This window comes from Mustela lutreola, chromosome 2 (genome assembly GCF_030435805.1).
Source record: "Mustela lutreola isolate mMusLut2 chromosome 2, mMusLut2.pri, whole genome shotgun sequence".
Taxonomy (NCBI): domain Eukaryota; kingdom Metazoa; phylum Chordata; class Mammalia; order Carnivora; family Mustelidae; genus Mustela; species Mustela lutreola.
The window spans coordinates 139,167,065-139,189,376 of NC_081291.1; the positions used below are offsets into that span (position 1 = coordinate 139,167,065).

At 39.4% G+C, this 22,312-nt stretch overlaps 2 protein-coding genes across 15 annotated transcripts in view; one reads left to right on the forward strand and one right to left on the reverse strand.

Moving 5' to 3' along the window:
- The window catches only part of LOC131824918 (vasodilator-stimulated phosphoprotein-like), a 113,568-nt gene extending 97,363 nt beyond the window's left edge, over window positions 1-16,205 (reverse strand). For 2 of the 11 annotated variants that reach the window (XR_009351037.1, XR_009351038.1), the window contains exons 1-2: window positions 15,667-15,949; window positions 10,522-10,676 (exon numbers count right to left, since the gene is read on the reverse strand). Coding sequence is in view for 4 of the 11 variants with exons in the window: in XM_059163627.1 (XP_059019610.1) it covers window positions 15,753-16,205 (453 nt within the window). In the remaining 7 variants the exon portion in view is untranslated. Of the gene's footprint in view, window positions 1-3,403; window positions 3,472-5,104; window positions 10,677-15,336 lie in introns of those variants that run through there. The other 9 variants (XM_059163630.1, XM_059163629.1, XR_009351036.1 and 6 more) reach the window with 8 other exon arrangements.
- KPNA4 (karyopherin subunit alpha 4) overlaps window positions 16,126-22,312 on the forward strand; it is a 57,434-nt gene continuing 51,247 nt past the window's right edge. Inside the window, exons 1-2 of one of the 4 annotated variants that reach the window (XM_059163623.1) lie at window positions 16,128-16,377; window positions 16,946-17,067. In XM_059163623.1, coding sequence (XP_059019606.1) covers window positions 17,056-17,067 — 12 coding nt within the window. In that variant the 5' untranslated portion in view covers window positions 16,128-16,377; window positions 16,946-17,055. Of the gene's footprint in view, window positions 16,378-16,945; window positions 17,084-22,312 lie in introns of those variants that run through there. The other 3 variants (XM_059163625.1, XM_059163621.1, XM_059163624.1) reach the window with 3 other exon arrangements.

Consider the following 22,312-nt stretch of genomic DNA (forward strand, 5'->3'; position numbering starts at 1 on the left):
TTTAAATGTAAGCAACATCAGTGATGACTCTCAGGAAACGAGTGCTGTGTGGCTCTTTCCTACAGTGCTAAGATTTATAGCCCAACATGTTTTTGTTTTGTTTTTAAGTCTTTGAAAGACTAAGATTGAGTTGCAAAAGGATTAATGCACCACCTGCTCGTCAACCTTAGTTTCAGAAACTGTTGTCTTATTTAGAGGGAAACTTAAAGTTTGGGGAGATCTGGGAGGAAGATTTATTTTTTACTTGATAACTCCCTACTGTTTAATTTTCTTTATGTATTTTTACCATTTGCATTATTTATTACATTACAATAACCACAAACCACATAAAGAAAACATAAAACACAGCAACAATTTAAAAAAGTACATAAGTAGGGGTTTTTTGTATCTGCCTTGGAGATAGTGCTTTCCCCAAAGGTCCATAGAACTTGCCTATATTCCTTTTTTTTTTTTTAAGATCTTATTTATTTATTTAAGAGAGAGTGCCCACAAGAGAGCAAGCTTTAGCAGGGAGAAGGGTGGAGGGAGAGGGAGACAAGTAGACTCCCCATTGAACCAGTAGCCCAGACAAGGGGCACTGTTCCATCCCAGGATTGATCCTGGGATCACGACCTGAGCTGAATGCAAACACTTAACCAACTGAGCCACCCAGAAACCCCCTAATATTCTTACTATAAAATTTTCTATTGTGTTCTGTAAAAACAAAGCCGAATGTCTACATAGTCAATAAGAACAAGTTAATTTTCTGTATTCCCAGGGTCATGGTATCAAGAATAAATCGGACTCTTCAACATTCAAATCTCATTTTAATTAGATATTTTGATCACACCCCAAGAAACTTTTTGTTAAAGCTGCTAATGAGAAATAAACTGGGCTAAGTCAAATTGAGTTTAATTGTCTCATTTCTTAGCCTCCAAGGTCCAATGAATGTGCCATGAACAGTGAAAATGCTTTTTTTTTTTTTTTTTTTTAGAAAAAGAGCAGAGAGCTGGACAAGTATTAGAGGGATTCAGCCACTAGGTGAGAAAGAATTGGCTGTGTTTAGGCTCTGAGGTTAAGGTGCTAGGAAACAAAGCAGGCACAACTCACCTGGAGTCCAGCGTCCAAATTTGACCCAGAAATGAAACCCAGATAAATTGACTAATGTTATCTGTACTCATGTGTGGCTCAATTGTACCGGTAAATTAACTTATTTTGAATAGTGGGCAAAGAGATCTAGTTCACCTTCATTCCTTTCTTGGTGAGGAAGACCTGCTCAGGGATCCAAAGACTGGCTCTGAAATTGTTCTGGAGAAGTCCATATCAGAGTCTCTTATCTCTACATTCATCAAAATCCAGTAAAAGCATTTTCTTTGCCCTTCAGTTCTATGTTGGTTCAGAGAAATGGAGCCAGTTATGGGGAACTTAAAAACAGCTTGCTGACAAAGCCATTGGTTTTCCTTTAAGACTTTTCAACATGCATTTAACTTGATGTTTTGTGTAACAAAATTCAGGGGTTGGAAAACTTCCCAGGATCATCTACACTAGAATACATAACCTCTGCACATAGTCCAGATATCTCTCCAATTCCCCTTAATATTTCATATTTGTGGTTTTCAGTTAGGATAGGATGGGCTTGACCTGTGTACTCTTAGTTTGGAAAATATCCCACGGTGATTTGAATATAGTAGGTCTGCACCTGCCCACCCCTGGTGTACACTTGATACACACACACACACACACACACACACCTGGGTCTATATCATTATGTCAGATTTTACTCTATTCCATTATAGTGCCTTCTCACAGTAGACAAGTCATCCACCAACTGAATGGATTTTATCAAGCTTATTTTTCTTGGGTTATATTAGGAAAACAAGGGTGTGTGGCTCAGTTGGTTAAGCATCTGCCTGCAGCTCAGGTCATGATCTTGGAGTCCAGGGATCGAGCCGCACAGTGAGCTCTCCACTCAGCTGTGAGTCTACATCTCCCTCTCTGATTTCTCTGGTTCTCAGTTTCTCTCAAATAAATAAATAAAAATCTTAAAAACACAACTATTATGTTAGGAAAACAGTAGTCATATTCTTAAAATTGCATATGGTCTCCTACCCTGAGAACCACTGTTCTAAGTTTTCTGTTCAGTTCTTCTGCTAACAGCATCATTGTCCTAAAGATATTCCTCACACCTTTATGATGGCAAAATTCCAATTCATAATGATGTAATATGACATTACAAAAGATTGCTCAAATACATTTTGAGTGAGTTTATACATAAGTATAATGTCTCCATAATATATTATGGAATTTGCCACCATTTATTGATTGATATTGCCACGACTTTTATGATTCTGGCTTCCAAAAAACTGACTCACTTTTCACAAAATTGCATTTGGCATAGAAAGGCACCACTTGTCTTTGGATGGCAATGACAGGGCCTAAGATTAAAATTATAATAAAACAAAATGTTCATATTTTATTTAAAATAAGCATCTTTACTAAAATTACTCCACACTTATTATTTTAAAATATTTTAAGGCCACTTTTAAAAGTAAAGAGATTTAGGACCTTTATTAATAAACCCAGAGGCAGCTGCCCCAGGAGGTCTGTGCTGGGTCCAGAGTGCAGAAGCCTTGTAGCCAGGCTCTTGAGGAGGCCCACCTGAACTCTGCTTCTTTAATTTTGAATTCTTTCTTGAAGTTTCTTACTTCCTTTATGAATTCTAATTTATTTTGGTCTTTCATTTCTTATATTATTTTCTTCATGCATTTTAACCTCATTTTGAACTAATATAGTGCTTTGGACCTGCTTTCTCAAACATGTCTTTCGGGTATGCCTTTATTGTCTGTATGGATGTCATTATACATCTTATTCTTTTTTCTTATAACTTCAAATGCCATCAGACCTTGATTTCTTTCTACTGCTCATTTTTATGTGAATTTAAGTTTCTTGAACTTGAAGAAGGAAGGCTGGTACAGATAGTATTTATAACTGCAGTTGTTAAAAATAGGGCAGTTTGCTTTTCGAGGTTTCCCGAGTAGTTCCCTCTCCCATATTGGTCTGGACCTTCTCTTTCCTTCTTTGCTGTTCCCATCCTGCTGAATTTTCATTGTGTGCCCAGCCATTTTTCTTCACCGTGAGACCCTAGCCTCCAGATGAAACAAATGCATCAGTGTTGAGAGTTTGTGGCTTTAAACCACCCTAGTCCCTATAGGCCTTCCCTTGAGATCCTCAGTGTTATAGCCACCCACTAGCTGTGTGACCTTGGACAAACTGCTAGCCTCTGCTTCCCTATTTGAAAAATGGAAAAAGTAATAGCCTAAGGAGTTTTCATTCAAGGTGGTTAGAATACCATTTGACTAGCAGTGATAACTTTTTGAATGTTTAATAAATAAAATACCCATCTGCACCTTCTTTATGAACTCACCTTTAAGTTGTAGAAGCTCTCAGGTCAATTGATGGCAACTATCCAAAATCCTTGGTGCCTCAGGAAGTCTGTTCATGTGATAACCATAGTTAAGGCTTTGATTTACTCAGTCAACATACCTCACATTATTTTGGTTTTAATAAAAAAAAAAAAAAATCAAAAGAAAAAAAAGCTGCTTAGTGTCTTCTTACTGAGAACAAAGATGTCCTTGTCTCCAGAGGTTAGTCATTTCTCATTATATCTACTTCACTTTTGTTGCTCCCTAGACTCTCTAGGAACTAAGAGGTCATTTTATGTGTATATAATCAAATAGGACTTCTCAATACCTGGTACTATTAACAAATGTGTGGCAATCTTTTTAGAAAGGCCCTAAGACTTTCCTGTTCTAGGGCATTGGGACACCTGGGTGGCTCAGTGGGTTAAGCCTCTGCCTTTGGCTCGGGTCATGATCTCAGGATCCTGGAATAAAGCCCCACATCAGGCTCTCTGCTCAGTTGGGAGCCTGCTTTCCCCCCTTTCTCTGCCTGCCTCTCTGCCTACTTGTGATCTCTCTCTCTCTGTCAAATGAATAAATAAAATCTTTAAAAAGAAAAAAAACAAAAAACAAAAACCTAGGGCATTAATGAAAGCATTTTGAAATTTTCATTTTTTATAGTTAATGATTTACTGCTGCAGATTTCTATTATTTATCATCAGTATCCTACCTCTTTAACTTTTGGATCTTATTTTTCCTTTTTTAGCAACTTTACTTTAAAACATGTAAATACAAAACAACAAAAACAACAATTAACCAACCAGGTTTTTGAAATTCAGGTTGCCGAAAAGTATTTTTTTTCCCATCAGCCTAGTATTTATCAAGGAAAATATGACCAACGAAAAAAGTATGTATGGTTAGGGACTCATGACAACTAAATGTAATGTGTGATCTTGGTATGAATCCTGAACCAGAAAAAATTTTTTCTTTTTCTATAAAAAAACTATTGGGAAAATTAATGAAATTTAAATAATGTGTACAAATATCAATTTTGAATTAATTTTCCTGATTTAGATAAATACACTGTGATTCTATAAGAGAATGAACCTAGAACATTTCGGGTAAAGAGTCATCATCATGCATGTAACTTATTTTAAGAGTTCAGAGAAAGAGCAAGATGTCAAAGCAAATGTGGTAAAATGTTAACATTTGGGGAATCTGGGTGAAGGGTATATGAAAATTCTGTGTATTGGTGTCTCACAGCTTCAGCAAAAATCTGAAATGGTTTCAACATTTAAAAAATGTTTTAAAAGTTTGGGAGGTTAAGAGCAGAAAAATAGCAAGGTCAATGTCCTGAGGGTTTATTTGAGCACTTACAACATCCTTTTTACACATGTTAATGTTACACATAGAACACAAAACCCTTATTTTGAAAGAAAACATGGGAACTTAGACTGCCTCAAATAATTTGCTCAGGAGACCTCTACAAAATCTCTCTCTCTCCCTAAAGGTACTCACTTTATGTTTTTTTTATTTATTTATTTATTTATTTATTTATTTATTTGACAGAGAGAGAGAGAGAGAGAGAGAGAGAGAGATCACAAGTAGGCAGAGAGGCAGGCAGAGAGAGAAAGGGGGATGCGGGGCTCGATCCCAGGACCCTGGGATCATGACCTGAGCCGAAGGCAGAGGCTTTAACCCACTGAGCCACCCAGGCGCCCCTCACTTTATGTTTGATGTTTGGTTCAATAAACTCCCATTCCATATTAGCAGAATCAATGATATCCCAGTGATCTAATAACTCAGGTTAATGCCATTAGAAATACCAGCAATATCAGATCAACAGAGGTGAAAGTGAGTTATTATGCTAGCATGGGGAGCAACAATGCAGGGTAACCATGGTGCCTATAACCTGTTGGTGGGATTTAGATTGATATAACCTAGTGTAATCTTTTGAGGAACAGTTGGGTTGTATGTGTCACATTTTAAATGTCCATACCCTTTGACTCAGCAATTCTACTTTTAGAAATTTATCCTAGGGAAATAGTGGGGCAAGTAAACAAAGATGTATGCTGAAAGATGTTCACTATCACAGCAAAGAACAGAAGACATACATGTCCATCAGTAGGTAGTTAAATTATGGTTTATCCATACAAGAGAGTATTCTTCAGTATATCCTTAATATATTAAATGAGAAAGCAAAACTAGTATATATAATATGATCCTATAATATTTACATTACTTATTTACATTTGAAATAGGAGTATTTTATAGCCTTTTTTTTTTTTTTTTTTTTTTTTTTAGATTGAAGGAATACATGCTAAAGAGTTGTGGGTAGGGAGGTATTTAGGAGAATATACACTGCATTATCCAGCGCAGACTATATAATTTGCAAGGCTCAGTAGAAAATGAAAATGTGGAACCCCTTGTAAAAAAATCACAACTTTCAAGATAGTGACAACTGAGCATTAAACCAAATGTGGGGCCCTTCTCAGTGCAGGGCCCTGTGAGACTATAAGCTGCATGCCCTGGAAGCTGACCCTGGCTATACACTCTGCTTTATACTTAGGTATATGCTACACTGGACCATACATTACAGGGTACGATATCACTAAGACACACACTACACTAGTGGTAACATACGAACAGGTGGTTAGAGATATATGTGTTATCTCTGCCCCCCCCTACTCCTGTTATTTTGGGTATTATAGTAAGAGCAGTACTTTGTGATAAGGACAGTCCAAAGCGTGTTTAAATTATTCCTAAAAGAAGCTAGCACATTAAGGGTGCTGAGATTAACAATTTGCTGATGTACCTTTGGAACTCTTTGCATGCCACAAGAGTGCCTCCAAGAGGACTAGCAGAGATTCAATGAGACAAAGATGTGCAGCACTCAAAAAGATTTCTGTGGCAAATTTTAATTACTTTTAATGAGGTTCTATGATAATGACTATCAGGACAGACAAATGATGGGTAATTTTTCCATCTTTTCGTATGACAAGTAGAAATAAAAGAAAAAAACAAGAACAAAAACTATAAAGGAATTTCCTATTTCTAGAAATTAAATAGGTCTCCTAGGCCACCCATACATGAATGTTTTTCTACTGTTCTAAATAGTTCTGTGATATCCTTGAATTTACTGAATAATATTACTCGTTATTTGTTGACTTGATCTGTCTACAAGTTAAATGCTTCCTCTGATGCTTCTATTTATAAATAGAACTAAAAACCTGGGAGGTCTAATTTGGGATCAGTATGGTAGCTTACGTTCTGCCATGTAGAACATCAGGGTTTGATTAGGCAGATCTTAGGGTTGAAGCCAAAAGGCAAGAAAACAAGACATTTTAATACCTAGTGGGCTCTAAATAAGGTGGGTTAACACCTACCGGGCTCTGATTTTCATTAGTTATAAAGACAAAAACTTTTAACAGGGCCTAATGATGTTGGTTTAAGTATTAAATGAAAGGACAAATGTTTCCAGGATTCAACCAAATGGGAAGGGTGAGAAAAACATTAAAAGATTTGTTGTTAAATACTTTTCTGCAGTCCATCATAAGGTAATCAGTGGTCAAAGTCTAAAATACTCAAGGAGCTACAGACCTTTGACTTCACAGGCATCGGGAGAATCTGCTGAAGCTATTTGAGTTCTCCAAGAGACTTCAGGGTTTTGTATAAGATAGTGACAGAACTGTAAATAGAAAGCTGATGAATTCTATGAGGTATTGTGAATTTCAGGACTAACTTCTGGACTTAAAATAAGTCTTCTATCTTGTATAGTTTTGTAGTTCATCTTCCTGAATTATAGGTGTATACGTGGGTACCATATGCCACATATAATCTCTACTCAGTAATAAATAAAAATAACTAATAAATACATCGGAGTCCTCCTCATATGTGATAATCCAAGGTACTTGCCTCTTTTATGGCATCAGTTCTGTCTACTCAAGTTATTAAAATCATTCACATTCATGAGGATTTTCATCAGTCTGACTAGCACTACTATTCTCTCAAAATTCAAAACAGGGGTGGTGGGGTTATGGACATTGGGGAGGTATGTGCTATAGTGAGTGCTGTGAAGTGTTTAAATCTGGCAATTCACAGACTTGTACCCCTGAGGCTAATAATACATTATATGTTTATTAAAAAATTTTAAAAAAATTAAAAACAGGACCCAAAACCTAGATGTAATATATTATAGTTGGTAGAAATCTATCATTTTCACAAATGCAAAAAATAGCCCTATTTAATGCCCTTGCCCTTTGTATTCTCCATGGATGCCTATCTGGTTAAACCTTAAGTATCACAATGACTTTTTAAGTAATATTATATATATACTTGTTTAATATGAACTTTGTAACGATATTCTCTGAAGACTGAATGGGCTATGATTCAAGAAATATTGAGCTCCCAGTTAATGAATATGTTGCACATGATGAAACCACAGAAGTCAGAATTCAAGCACAAATGAGGTGGTTGGTGTAGATAACATGTATGCTCTCTTCTAACTCATCATGAACATGAAACACTTCTTACCTTTCTTGAACAAAACAGAGGATGGTAGCAGAGAATAGGGAGAAGGCAAATGAGAGAAATACCATATTCTATTTATTCGATACAAGTTGCCACTCTTTGAACATGGAACCCAGGAGAAAAGAATAAAAAATCAAAAACAATCTTTTCAGTTTAAGAAACTACATATAGGGGCGCCTGGGCGGCTCAGTCAGTTAAGCATCTGCCTTCAGCTCAGGTCATGATCTCAGGGTCCTGGGATGGAGCCCCACGTCAGGCTTCCTGCTCAGCTGGAAGCCTGCTTCTCCCTCTCTCTGTGATTCTCCTCTGGCTTGTGCTCTCTTTCTGTCTCAAGTAAATAAATAAAATCTTAAGAAGGAAAAGAAAGAAAGAAACTACATGTAGATTAGTGCCATTAGGTTTTTCTTTTTTTTTTTTTTTTTCTTTTTTTAAAGAAATCCATGCTGAACAGGGAGACTAAACCATGGAGATACTGGGATTTTCTTGTTTGTTGGTATCAGAGATGGTTCCTGGAGATCATTGCAGATGTGGCAGGGGACTCCATTCCGGACTAACTGTGAGGGCATGGCCCTAAGGTGGAAGCTAGTAGAGGGAAACCAGAATGCCTGGCAAATGGGCTGCAATTGAGCAGAAGAAGAACAGTTAAGAGACAAGTTTTGTCTCTTTGGGAAGTGACTCAAGAAGGGAGACACGGGCCTGAGCCTTCAAGGAATGAGGAAAGTCAGCAGCAGAGGATATGAGATTTAACTAACAGCAAGGAACTTGGACTAGACTTCATAGGATCAGTGGAGTCAGTCTTTTAAGAAAAATGTCATCAAGAAAATGGCATTTGAGAAAATTCAAGAGAAAAGCTTGAGAACAGAAAGGAACCCAGGAAAATATTGCATAAATCTATTTAAAAAGTGAAATGAAATTGGCTAAATTCTGTCCTTAAAACATTATTTAGCACATTTTTTTAGTTAAGTCTATAACCAATTTGGGTTTTCAGTCTTCCAGCTGGTTCTAAAGCACCTTAAAGTTTGAGAACCACTGCCTTAGACATTTCAGAACTAGACCTCTTTGGAGCCTGTTTAGGAAAAAAAAAAAAAATGTTTTCTGTCCAGTCACAGTACTATTCTCATTTCTGATTACCAATGTGTGGTAGTTTTTTCCTGCCCCAAACGATTCTGTGACACCAGCTGGGTGTCCTACAGATCCCACAGGTTAAGGGTTCAGCCGGACAAGACTCAGCACTGCCCCTGCCCCCGCAATTTCATACATCATCACAAGTTCAGGCTGTCACCTGTACATCTGACCAGCCAGCTATAAATCAGAGATCTATATACCAACCCCACTGGAGTGGGGGTTGATTAATTGCTAGAGCAGCTCACAGAACGGAGGAAAACAGTTTTAAGTATTGGACTACCAGTTTATTATAAAAGGATATAACTTAAGAACAGTCAAATGGAAGAGATGCACAGGGCAAAGTATGGGGAAAGGGGCACAGAGCTTCCATATCTGTCTGGAGCACCTCCACGAGTCCACCAACCCGAAAGCTCTCCCAATCCAACCTTTTTGGGTTTTTATGGAGGCTTCATTAAGTATGCTTGATTGATTAAATCATTGGCCAGTCCCTCTCTCCTCCCCAGAGGTCAAGGGCAGGAGTTGGACTGAAATTTTGAACCCTCTAATCACACAGTTGGTTCCCCTGGCAACCAGGCCCCAGGGTCCTTAGGGACTTTCCAAAAGTCATTGCATTAACATACACTCAGATGTGGTTAAAAGGGGCTTGTTATGAATAACAAAAGACACCCATTTCATTGTGGAGCTGTTTCAGAAGCTGAGAAGGAAAGATACCCCTGTAATTGTTACCATTTAAGAAATTACAAAGGTTTTAGGAGTTATGTGCCAGGAACCATGAAGGAAGACCAAATATATATTTCTTAATATAAACCACAATATCATAGAGGCCCAGGGGAGATCTGTGTTATAGGCCAGAGAGGCAGCATGGTGATTTTGTCTATTCAGGCTGCTGTAACAAAGTACCACAGACCGGCGCTTATAAACAACAAAAATTTACTTTTTTTAAAAAGATTTTATTTTCAAGTAATCTCTTCACCACTCAGTGTGGTACTGGAACTCACAACATCAAGATCAGGAGCCATGTGCTCTTCAAACTGAGCCAGCCAGGTGCCCCCAGAAATTTATTTCTCACAGTTCTGCAGGTTGGAAAGTCCAAGATCAAGGCAGTAGCCAATTTGATGAGAACACATTCCCTCATAGACCGCCATCTTCGCACTAACCTCACCTGGCAGAAGGATCTCTGAAGGGCCCCCTTTCTAAGGGTACTAATCCCATTAATGAGGGTTTTACCCTCCTGACCTAATTACTTCCCAAAGGCCCCACCTCCAAACACCATCACATTGAGGATGAGGTTTCAACACATGGATTTTAGGACACAAGCCTGCAGCCCATAGTAATGGTCAACTAGAAACAGTGGGAGTTTAGCAGCTAGTCAGACCTGAAATCAAACTGGGGCTCTAACACTTATTAGTTGCATAGGGTCTTGAGCAAGTTGCTCAGCCTATCTGAACTTTGGGTTCCTTATTTAAAAAGTGGAAGTAATAATGCCTACCTTAAAAAGTTAACCGTGAACTGTGATGTTTATGTGCCTATATGGTAATCAGGAGTGCTGGCTCTGGTGTCCACCCCAGTTCAAATGCCAGGTTTTCTGCTTATTCAGTGACCTTGGACAAGTCACCAATCCTCTCTGTTCTTCAGTTTTCTCACCTGTAGAGTGAGTAATAACATTCTTGCCTTATAGTGTTGTTTGGAGGGTTTAATGACTTAATGTATATTAGTTGCTTAGAAGACTGCCTGCTATAAAATTGCACAACAAGGTTTATAATAGTAGGAATACAAATAAAAACATGATAATATCTCATGTACATAAAACACCTAGAATATGGTAGGTACTCAATATAATTACTATCATTACAAAATCCTTTCTCATAAAGCATAGGGTTATAAGAAGTTCCAGTATATAGGCATCCCCTGATACTTTTATATGGTCTTTACATTCTAATGTCTTCCATCCCCCCTGAATAAGCTCTGTGTATTACAATAATAGCAATTTCCTGGTTTGGATAGTGTACTGTAGTACACTTGTATAAAATGCTACCATTGGAGGTGCCTTAGTGAGGGTTATATAGGGCCTCTTTGTACATTTTAACTCCTATGAATCTGAAATTATTTAGAAATAAAAAGGAAAAAAAAATATATATAGGGGGAGCTTACCTGAAGTGAGAAGTATTGGGGCAAGAGGTTGAACCCATACCTTATCCACCCCCAGGTCTTTATTTACCAGCCCCTAGAATCCTAAACTTCCTCTTTACCAGCATAAATTACTGGAAACGATGGGAGTCTGAATGGTAAGAGGCCAGGCCAGGCACCAGGTAAGGTATGAACTTGCAGAATGTCTGATGCATGGAATTCTAATGTAAGGAACATTGTAATCCTTATAACTTCAGTACCAAGACAGTTCCTGGTGCATAGAGGTAAAGATAAGAGATGTGCTCTTCCTTATCAAAATTGCAAATCCAGGGACACATGGGTGGCTCAGTGGGTTAAAGCATCTGCCTTCGGCTCAGGTCATGATCCCAGGGTCCTGGGATCGAGCCCCAAATTGGGCTCTCTGCTCAGCGGGGAACCTACTTCCTCCTCTCTCTGCCTGCCTCTCTACCTACTTGTGATCTCTGTATGTCAAATAAATAAAATCTTTAAAAAAAAAATTGCAAATCCAAATATTTTTCTCATAGAAATACTGTCGCATAATGTGATTAGGCTCTGTGATGTTCATGGAAGTCCTTTATGAATTAAATAAGCCTTTGTAGGCTAACCTGAACACCTATCCACTAATCATGACCGTGTTTCTATGAATATATTTCAAAGAACTAATCTCAAAGCAAACTTCTGAAATACTAGCAATTTGTAAGTCATTATATGTAGTTGCTGCTATTAACACAAAAATGTTAGAGGAGTGATAGTGATCATTCTAGGCTCACTAATTTCCAAATAGTGTTCTGCCTAACACTAATGTCTTAAAGTTCCCACTACCACTCACCTGTAAGTTCCTAAAACTGTTAAGACCAAGAAAACTTTTTTTTTTTTAAACAAACATTTACTAATACTGGGAAGTTCTGAGGAACTCTCTGTTTTGAGAGAAACTGCTCTAAGTCACACAATCAATCTTCTTGACCATTTGGCTTTTAGATGGCTCCTTCTGTAGTATTTATTTCTAAAAATTAAAAGCATTATTTTAGGCCAAATAAAAAGCAAGTTAGAAAATCTACTAGGCTTTCTGCCAGGTAGCAATACAAATAGATATCAATCAGTCATCAATGATTTGTACCCAAGAATTATAAGTTTTCTCCCATTTAATTAGTCAAAACTGAACTTAAAAAAAAAAAAAAAAAAGAACCCAAAAACTAAGTTAAAGAAAAACTGTGTGGTGGCTCATCTCTCTCAATCAAATTAATACCCTCGGGTTGTTTTTTAATTCATCATCTTTTACCATCCAGTCAGAGTAAAGAAGTAGTTTTTTTCCAGAGTTCTCAAGTTGTAAGTCAGAAAAATCCTGGCAATAAAGAGGATAGATGAAGCCCCCATTCCTGACCAGCTATGTTTTCCTAAGAAAATAAGGTATATTACCAAAGGTCCAATGTTTTTTCTCTCAAAAAACGAACCAATCCAACTATAAAAAACACAAATCACATTTTTAAAAAAGATTTTATTTATTTATTTGTCAGAGAGACAGAGAGGGATACAGAGGGAGAAAGCATAAGCAGGAGGAGCTGCAGGAAGAGAGAGAAGCAGGCTCCCTGCTGAGCAAGGAGCCCACTGCAGGACTCGATCCTAGGACCCTGGGATCATGACCTGAGCCAAACGCAGATGCTTAACCAACTGAGCCACCCAGGCGTCCCACAAATTAAATTTCAGTTAAGATTTAGCAACAGATAAAATTGCTTCCTGTTTCAGCATATACTACCCAGTTCTGCTCAAGAAATCATACATAATTCTCCAAACAGAAACTGAAACTATAAGATCCATATTATAGATTAAAGAAACACTCCACAGTCTATTAATTTAATGTATGTATCATGAGAATACTCCAAATTGCTTGAGTGAATTATCAATTATAATTCTTTTTGAAATTACATTTGATCAACTAAAACCTGTGTAAACCTTCAAAATCCTTTCACAAATCTCTGCTGCAAAGAAAATTTCTTTATTCCAAAAGTGACCAAGAGGAGAATTTCATGACACATTCATTGAAAGCAAGGATCTCCATAATAATTTTAGACTTCTTATACTAAAGTAAATAAGTCAGGATATGATGTTACCTAACCTTGAATATCCTATTTGAAAATAGGTGTTATTTATAGGTTTTATAGTTTGATTATAACTATATTTCATATACACAAAAAAGTCTGTTGAAATGGTATTGATGGCTGCATTTACTTCCTTAGTTCAGCAAGTTCAATTTCTGAAATCTCCTAACTACAGTTAGAGCTACCATATCTTGCCAATTAGGTTGCCAATATGCATTTAGATCTATTACCAACTCCTAGAAGAACTTCTTTACCCTTCTGATAAACTAGGTATGTTCTATCTGGGAAGAACCGAAAGTACAGAACAGACAGTTATAATTTCAAATGAAAAATTTAGGCCAGCAAACATAAGCATTATAATTAAGGATAATTGTTCCACTCTGCAAAGTGTGTCACAACTATTTTTAAACATATAGGGGGGTCTGCCCTGAAGCCTATGTCTGATCTACTTCCTGAACTTTGTCCCTGGACTAAGCATGACACAAAATTAAGAATTCTTAGAAGGGACCCAGTGTAAATTAAAAGCACTAACAGCTTGGGATGCCTGGGTGGCTCAGTCGGTTAAGCAGCTGCCTTCTGCTCGGGTCATGAACCCAGTATCCTGGGATGGAGTCCTACATCAGGCTCCTTGCTTCGCAGGAAGCCTGCTTCTCCCTCTGCCTCTGCCTGCCACTCTGCCTGCCTGTGCCTGGGTGCTCTCTCTGACAATAAATAAAATAAAATCTTAACAAATATATATACTTAAAAGCACTAACAACTTAATCCACATTCTTAATCAAAAAGTGATGGCTTGTATTTTAACTTACGGAACATACATTCAAAAAAGCTGATATTCAGGACCTGTGTTTGACAAATAGTCACTGAGGGCATACCATATGCGAAGTACTACTAGGTGCCAAACACATACATGATAGGGAACAAAACAAATATGTTCCTTGACTTCAGAGAAGTTGCTGTTTAGAGAGGAAGGAAGACCTTAGAAAGACATTAAATAATAATAATAAAAGAAAATAAATCATTTTGTGGCATTTCTTGTTTGTACTGCGGCCCTCTCAGTGGGTAACTGTGATCACGCCCTTCTCTTTTGGGGTATTCTGCAGAGAAACTCAAGTTTTTGTTTAATTACCAATCAGCTGTAGCTAGGAGAAATAGACATAGGATGATAGACAATTTGATAAACTTCATCATGAAAGCTATCACGGTATTTATACCAAGAAGTACAAAATATTCGTTTATATATGCATGTCGACAGGATAACTTATATTCATAGGGTGGGAATTCAACCAGTAATTTGTTTTATAGAATTCGGTTCATAACAAAAATCCATAATGGTGGCGCGCACGCACACACACACACACACTCCATCTTTTCAACTGAACTTATCCTAAACTTTTTTTGAAAACCTCAGTGCTCCAGTGTGCAATGTTACTTCAATTAAATTATTATTTTGAGAATAGGATCTATAATGAACTTCATTTATATTTTAAGATCTGCAATGAATTTACATTCAGGTTAACCTTCAGTGTGAATTATTTCCAGGTACAGCTTCTGTTCCGCTAGGCGGTTGAAAGTATACTTTTGAAGGTATTCAGATCAGTAAGGAAGTGGGAGGAAAGGGGCGGGCGAGGAGTAAAAGTTCCCGAAAGATAACACCATACCTCGCCAAATTTAAACGCACCCAATATTCCTACACGGCCCCCTTTCCTTACGACCGGAGTTTTTTGCTGCCTACTTCGTTTCCTACATATTTGAAGTGATATTAATTGGTAAATATATTTTTAAACCATTCCTTCCCCCCTTTTTCTGAAATATTTGAACACGTTCCTTCGTAGCTTGTGTCATTTCTGCGTCTAGTAATAATATTCTGATACAATTGTATATCCTTGGGAATTCTTTTTCTTCCTCAACAGTTACAATACCACATTATTATGTCAGGTGCCACAGTCACCGCCTTACAGAAGTTAGTACTTTCTGGCCAAGTAACTTCTTTTAACTTTCTAAAACGAAATACCCAAGAGGCGGTATCCTTACCGGATCGTCCGCGTTTCCCAAGGTCCTACCTGTTGCGGGGACGTGGTTTGAAAGGATGAATCAGATTTGCCTACTGCGTCCTTTCCCTTTTCCACCCACTGTCCCTCTCGCTTTCCGCCGCGACTCCCGAACGCACGTCACCCCAGCTGGTCCAAACTCTATGGCCCTGCCCTCAAACGGCGGGGACCCCCAGCCTGGGAATGGACCTTGGGGAGTGGGGGAAGGGCGTGCCCCGACCGGACTGACCCAACGTGCATCTCCTACTTCCAGTAAAGTCAACGGAGCGCGCAAGCAATGCCCTGAAAGAGAAGGCGCGCCGGAAAACAAAACAAAACAAAAACTTTAACTCCGCTTCAAACCTGGAACACAGAGATCTGGGGCGGCCGGACAACAAGAGCAAACCAACTTGCTCCCAGGTTCTCTCCTTCTCCATCCCCGCCTCTCCTCAAGTGGTCCAATTCTCTTTCGCTTCCTCCCGGTAGCTCCGGAGGCACGTGGTCGCTCCCCGCCCTGCCGCCGCCGCGCCCCTCCCAGCCTTCCAGTCCTCCGGCCCTTCCTCCCAACGCTGCTCTCTTCCCCTTTCCGTTTTCTCTTCCGCCCCCGCTCTCCATCGTCCTTTTTGATTGGTGGAGCGCACCGGAGCCTGGTTGGCCAATCGGCGAACTGGGCTTGCGGTGATGGGCGTGGCCGCGGCTCCGGGGCCCTCAGATCGAGGCTGCCTCCCCCTTCTCAGCCGGCAGCACATTCCGCCGCCGTTGCCGCCGCCCGGCCCCGCAGTTGTCTTCGCCGGAGCTGCGGTCGCGGTGGGGTTAGGGCGGGGGGGGCGGGCGGGGAGAGGAGGAGAAGGCCGCGGCGGAGGCAGGTGAGAGGAGGAAGGAAGCGGCGGCCCGGCGGGCATTGCAGCTCAGGCGGCGGCCCGGTTCCTGGGAGTGTCGGTGCGGCGTGGTGGTTGGGGCGGATCCCGCGGGGCCCGGGCGGGGGAAGGAGTCACCGGCCCGGCCATGGCGGACAACGAGAAACTGGACAACCAACGGCTCAAGAATTTCAAGAACAAAGGCCGCGACTTGGAGGTAAACTCGGGGGCGCCGGAGGGGTAGGGGCTGTGGGCCTCGGGCCGATCTCCGCCGGGACTCCCGAGTGTGGGGAGTAGGGGCGGGTGCCGCCGCCGGGCCGCGGGGGAATGGCGCTGGGGGCCGGCCAGTCCGTGACGCCTCTGCGAACGCGCCGGGAAGTTTGTGTCGGGCCTGGTCCACCTCCGCCCGGGAGCGAGGTGCTGGGGTACGGCCGACGCGGCCTAGGCCTGCCCCGGGAAGCCGGCCCGGCGCGGGTATGAGGGGCTGGGCCGCGCGGCGGGGAGGCCGGGCGCGGCGAGTGCGGAGGAGGCGTGCGTGTGCCGCGCTGCCCCGGCCGGGCTGCGGCCCCAGCCCCGGCAGCGGCGGCGATTCCGGCTCTCTCCCGGGCCGCGACGTCTGGCGCCGCTAGGAGGGCGGTGGGAGGTGGGGGGGGACGAGAGTGTGGCGACCGAGTGGGGCTCGGAACTTCCTCTGCGGGGTCCGAGTCGTCTCCACTTAAAGGCATTTTTTCTGGTCTTCCCGACTCCCGCTTTACCCCTGCCTCCCCCCAATATCCAAACTACAGGAGTCAACTTCTCCGTTGAAAAAAACACCCCCGGCGTGAGAGGCCATCCTGATGATGCTAACAGTGCCTTCCAGCGGCCTGTGTTTTACTCTGGATATAGCTGATTGAAGATGTGGCTCACGGTGTGCCCTCTTCCAGGCAAAGAATACCCCTTATTTCAGCTTGCTCACAAATCTCTTTATCCCCTCCTGAGAGACCACCAGCTGCATTCTTACATATAAAGTCCACAGGGTTATACAAAGCTGTCATCCTCTAGTCTACAGTATCCTTTCCCTCCACCTGCTGGTGGTGGTAGTGGGGGATGGGGTGGGCTATGGAATGGCACCATCACGTTTTATTATTTTAAAAAGGTGGAAAAAAAAACCCTTCACAGTTTCTTCGATACAGCTTTTCCCGAGGTTGTTAGGCTACATGAGGTGTGTGGGTAAAACATAGACAAATCACAGAATTTTGATAGAAGACTTCTTCCCTTTAGTTTTAAGAGTCTAGGTAAATCTTTTTTTTTTTTTTTTTTTTTTTAAATGCTTGCATCCTGTATCTGAATCAGGAGTTTAGCTTATAAAAGATTAGTGGTCAAGTTGTATTTTTTATATTGTCCCTGTGTCCTTTTTAATACTAAAATCTTGAAATTCCCATCACCTGTTTCTAAACTTTGAGCATTTGCTTAACTGAGATAGTAATTATTTTTTGAGCTTTTCACAAAGCCATTCAATCTCTAAGGTAGTTTGTGTTGTTTTTAGTGGGTTTTGTAGTTTGAGGATGTATTAAATATCTGGGGCTGTGGCTGTAATTCTGTGATTGTTTTAAGGTTAATATGAGATATCCTGTGATCCTTTTTTTAGTGAAAAAATTTTAACATTTTTATCGAAGTAATTCACATGCCATCCTTACTACTTTAAATGTACAATTTATGATTTTCTTCATTAAATTTACCTAGTTGTGTAGTGATGTAATGAAACTTTTTTGCTAATATCAATATTTAGAATGAAAAGAATTACAAAATTTAAAAACATAAATACCCTAGGTTATGAAATTCCAAAAAACAGCTATTAGATGCTTGACAGTTTCTAATCCTTTCCCCCATGTACATTTCTGGCTGCGTTTTTTTTTTTTTTTTTTAAAATAGCTTCATTGAGCTGTAATTCATATACTGTACAGTTCACCTATTTAAAGTGGCTTTTGGTGTTTTCACATAATTGTGCAACCATTAGCACATTCAACTCAGGACATCTTTATCATTTCAAAAAGAAATCCTAACTCATGGGTAATCTCTGTTGCCCATTACTCTCTTGTCTGTCTTGATTTGCCTGTTCCCGGTATTTCCTATAAATGGAATTATACAATGTATGATCTTTTGTGACTGACTTCTTTTAGGTAGCATAATGCTTTCAGGGTTCACACATGTAACAAAAATATAATAATGCCTCCTTCCTTTTTGTGGATGAAAAATATGCTGAATAATATTCCAGCCTATGGATATACCACATTTTGTTTATCCATTCATCAGTTGATGGACATTTGCATTGTTTCCACTCTAACTGTTATGTGAAATGCTGCTATGAACATTTGTGTACACATTTTCATGCGGACTTGTTTTCAAGTCCTTTGGTTATATACCACTGAGTAGAATTAGTGGGTCATATGGTAACTTTATGTGTAACCTTTTCTGGGATTGCCAGACTGTTATAGTGGTCCTTTTTATTTGTTTGTTTTTGTTTTGTTTTGTAAATTGATATTTCCTCTTGCTGTGAATTTCTCATTACTTTAGTCAAAATAATATTGTGCTGACTGTTGAAACAATATTATAGGTGATTTTAAAAAATAACTATAAATACACATTAACCAGATTTTTTTGAGACGTTTATAGGGCCTATGGGCATCCCTGATGACTTTGATAACCCTGTGTGTACTAAAGGAATAGGGATCTTTTCACTTAAGGAAATGACATGACTCTAAGTGAAGTTATACTTTCTCCTCACTTAAAGTCACATATACCTGTAATGAAATAGCAACTTCTTTTAAAATTCTTACAAAACACTAGAATGGTCTATTTGTATTTATTAATTACATGTATATCTGTGTTCCTCAGAATACTTACTATGCCCATAACCATGCCCTCCAAATATGGTTACTCTGTTTTGCCACAACAGATTCTAAGAAAATACTGCTTTTGGTTTAGGTCTTAATGATGACATCTGTTTCATTGGGAGGTTTTGTAAAGGAGTATGGACCTGGGGCACCTGGTTAAGCATCTGCCTTCAGCTCAGGTCATGATCCTAGGATCCTGGGTTGGAGCTCTGGCCCATGTCAGGCTCTGCTCAGTGGAGAGCCTTCTCCTCTCTTTCCTCTCCACAAGTTTTCTCTGTTGCTGTCTCTTCCTCTCAAATAAATAAATAAATAAAATCTTTAAAAAAAAAAAAAAGTATGGGCCATCACTGTCCAGTGAATTGTATTTAATCCAGTACATCCAAGATACCAGTATAACATCAGCAATGTAAACAAATATTGGGATTTTTTTTTAATTTCTTTGACAGACAGAGATCACAAGTAGGCAGAGAGGCAGGCAGAGAGAGAGGAAGGTAAGCAGGCTCCCTGCGGAGCAGAGAGCCCTGTGCTGGGCTTGATCCCAGGACCCTGGGATCACGACCTGAGCCGAATAGCAGAGGCCTTAACCCACTGAGCCACCCAGGCACCCAAATATTGGGATAGTTTATATTCTTTTCACAGTAAGTCTTCAAAAACCAGTTTGTATTTTCATTTAAAGTGTATCTCAATTTGTACTAGCTACATTTCGACTGCTTAATAGCCACATGAAGCTATTGGCTCTCTTACTGGGCAGCACAGATATAGAACAACATAGAATGAGGTAATCGTACCATTTTTCAGTTTGATCTGACATTGTTTGGTTTGAAATAGAGTACAGAGTCCAAGAGTTTAGTGTAATCTGCTGATCTCTAACTTTGTGGATGACCTTGAGAGAGTCCGTCAGTCTTAGGATTCTTTAATCCGTTAAAATAGAGGTACTTGACATCTGCTTTATTAGTGTTGTGAAAATTAATAGGTTGATGTTAGGAGGATGCCTAGCCGTTGTCTGAGCATTTTATCACTTTTAGATTTTCTGCTTGGGGGTTAGGGTGATTTAATAGGATTCATTGCAGTTGATTCTTTTACTCCCTTGTTTGCAATTGGCTCTTTGTTTTTTCTCTGTGTCCATACAGAATTTAAGTTACATTGAATTTATAATTAAAGGGGAAAGTTTTTAACGTAGAGCTCTGTAATTACTTACTGAAGGGCAGTTTGACCACAGGGAATTGTTGACCCTTCTAAAGTCACAATTTCTAAGTGTTAGAAGTTGAAACTGATTCGGAGCTTTCAAAATGATACTCATTTTTATGTTTCAGTAAGGTACCTTTCCAAAATGTGGTCATGCTAAGTTTTTGAAACATAAAGCATTAAAGAATTAGGCTTTATGTCAGTATCCATGTAAAATAATTTATGGGAATTCTTAGATGATACTCAAAGCTAGGCAGCTTTCTTGCAGTTTGGTAGAGGATCATCATTATTAGTTTGAGAAAAGTAACTATAGACAGGATACACTGAACTCTGCACAGGAAATGGGTAGTGATCAAACTTCAAATAAAATAGTTGTCAGAATAGACCAAATATAGCTCATCTAGTTTGTTTTAAAACTGGAAGGGGGATTCTTTTGTAGACTTTCCAATAAATCTGTGTGATTTTTATAGAAGTTCTGAGAGTATCCAAGTTCTAATGGAGCATAAATTGTTGGACGATAATTAGATCATCTAAAATACAACTTTAAGGAAAAAACTTACCCTAAAAATAAAAGAATAATCAAAAATTAAATGGCTGGAAACTTGTGATTGTCCACACAACATAAAATATGCAGTGAGCTTGAATTCTGCTTGGTTGGTAAGAGTTTAATAAATTGATCAGCTAATTTGTTGTTGTTAAATGGCTTTGGTAGTTTATAACTATACGGAGTGAAAGGCATTGTTAAGCTGTTAAGTCTTGTTAACTTTTAGACACTGACCTCTCTCATCACAAATCTTGGAACATATTTGCTATACTTAAAATAACTATGAAATATCTGATAGAAGTATAGTTAGAAATGAAATAATTGTTTTTGTGCTTCCCTGCCAGCTTTCCTGGTTTTATAAGGCAGTCAGTTTCAGAATTTCTTCATTGATAATTTTCTTTGCGATATCAAAATATCTCCATTTTTCATAGTCTCTAGTATGTCAAAGGAATATATATACAAGATGGGAAGAGTTGTAGGAGTGATTTAGCTTTAAAGGGATGAATGTACTTTAGAAAAAATGTATATGTAGTTTTAAAGCATTGATCTTTAATTAATCTGATAGTTAATGTTGGTCCTCAAAAAATACATATTTTGGGGGGGCACCTGGGTGGCTCAGTGGATTGAGGTCTCTGCTCAGCAGGGAGCCTGCTTCCCTTCCCCTCTCTGTGCCTGCCTCTGCCTACTTGTGATCTCTGTCAAGTAGTTAAATAAAATCTTTTTTAAAAAAATACACGTTTTTCGGGGCGCCTGGGTGGCTCAGTGGGTTAGGCCGCTGCCTTCGGCTCAGGTCATGATCTCAGGGTCCTGGGATCAAGTTCCGCATCGGGCTCTCTGCTCAGCGGGGAGCCTGCTTCCCTCTCTCTCTCTGCCTGCCTCTCCGTCTACTTGTGATTTCTCTCTGTCAAATAAATAAAATCTTTAAAAAAAAAAATACACGTTTTTAAAATATTTTATTTATTTTTTGACAGAGCGAGTCATAGCAAGAGAGGGAACATAAGCTGGGGGAGTGGGAGAGGGAGAACAGGCTCCTGTGGCGCAGGGAGCCCCATGCAGGGCTTGATCCCAGGACCCTGGATCATGACCTGTGCCGAAGGCAGATGCTTAACAATTGAGCCACCCAGGTCCTCAAAATATTTTTAAATGTTTTCTGGAGCAGCATTTATCTACTTAAGGACTGTAGTGACAAAATGAGAGTTTGTTGTCAAGTCTAATCTTGAATGATGATTTTGGTACTTGCTGGTTTAGTTTGGAACAGAGAGGTATGATTGAAACACATACTGTATATGCTTTTAATTGTGTTCTCATTTCTCTCAGTGTAATAACAGGAATGATTCCTTTTATAGAAGAAAAATCTCTAGTTAAGTGACATTATAGCATCACATTTAAGGGAATGATTTTAATTCAGGTATGTGTCAAAGTAAAGTCTGTATATTTAAACCGTACCATATTACCTATTCTTAACTTCTTTCAACCTTGACACAGGTCTCAAAGTTGGTTAAAAGATTATAGTAAATGCATAGTCCATAGGATATAGTAGGTATTCAGTG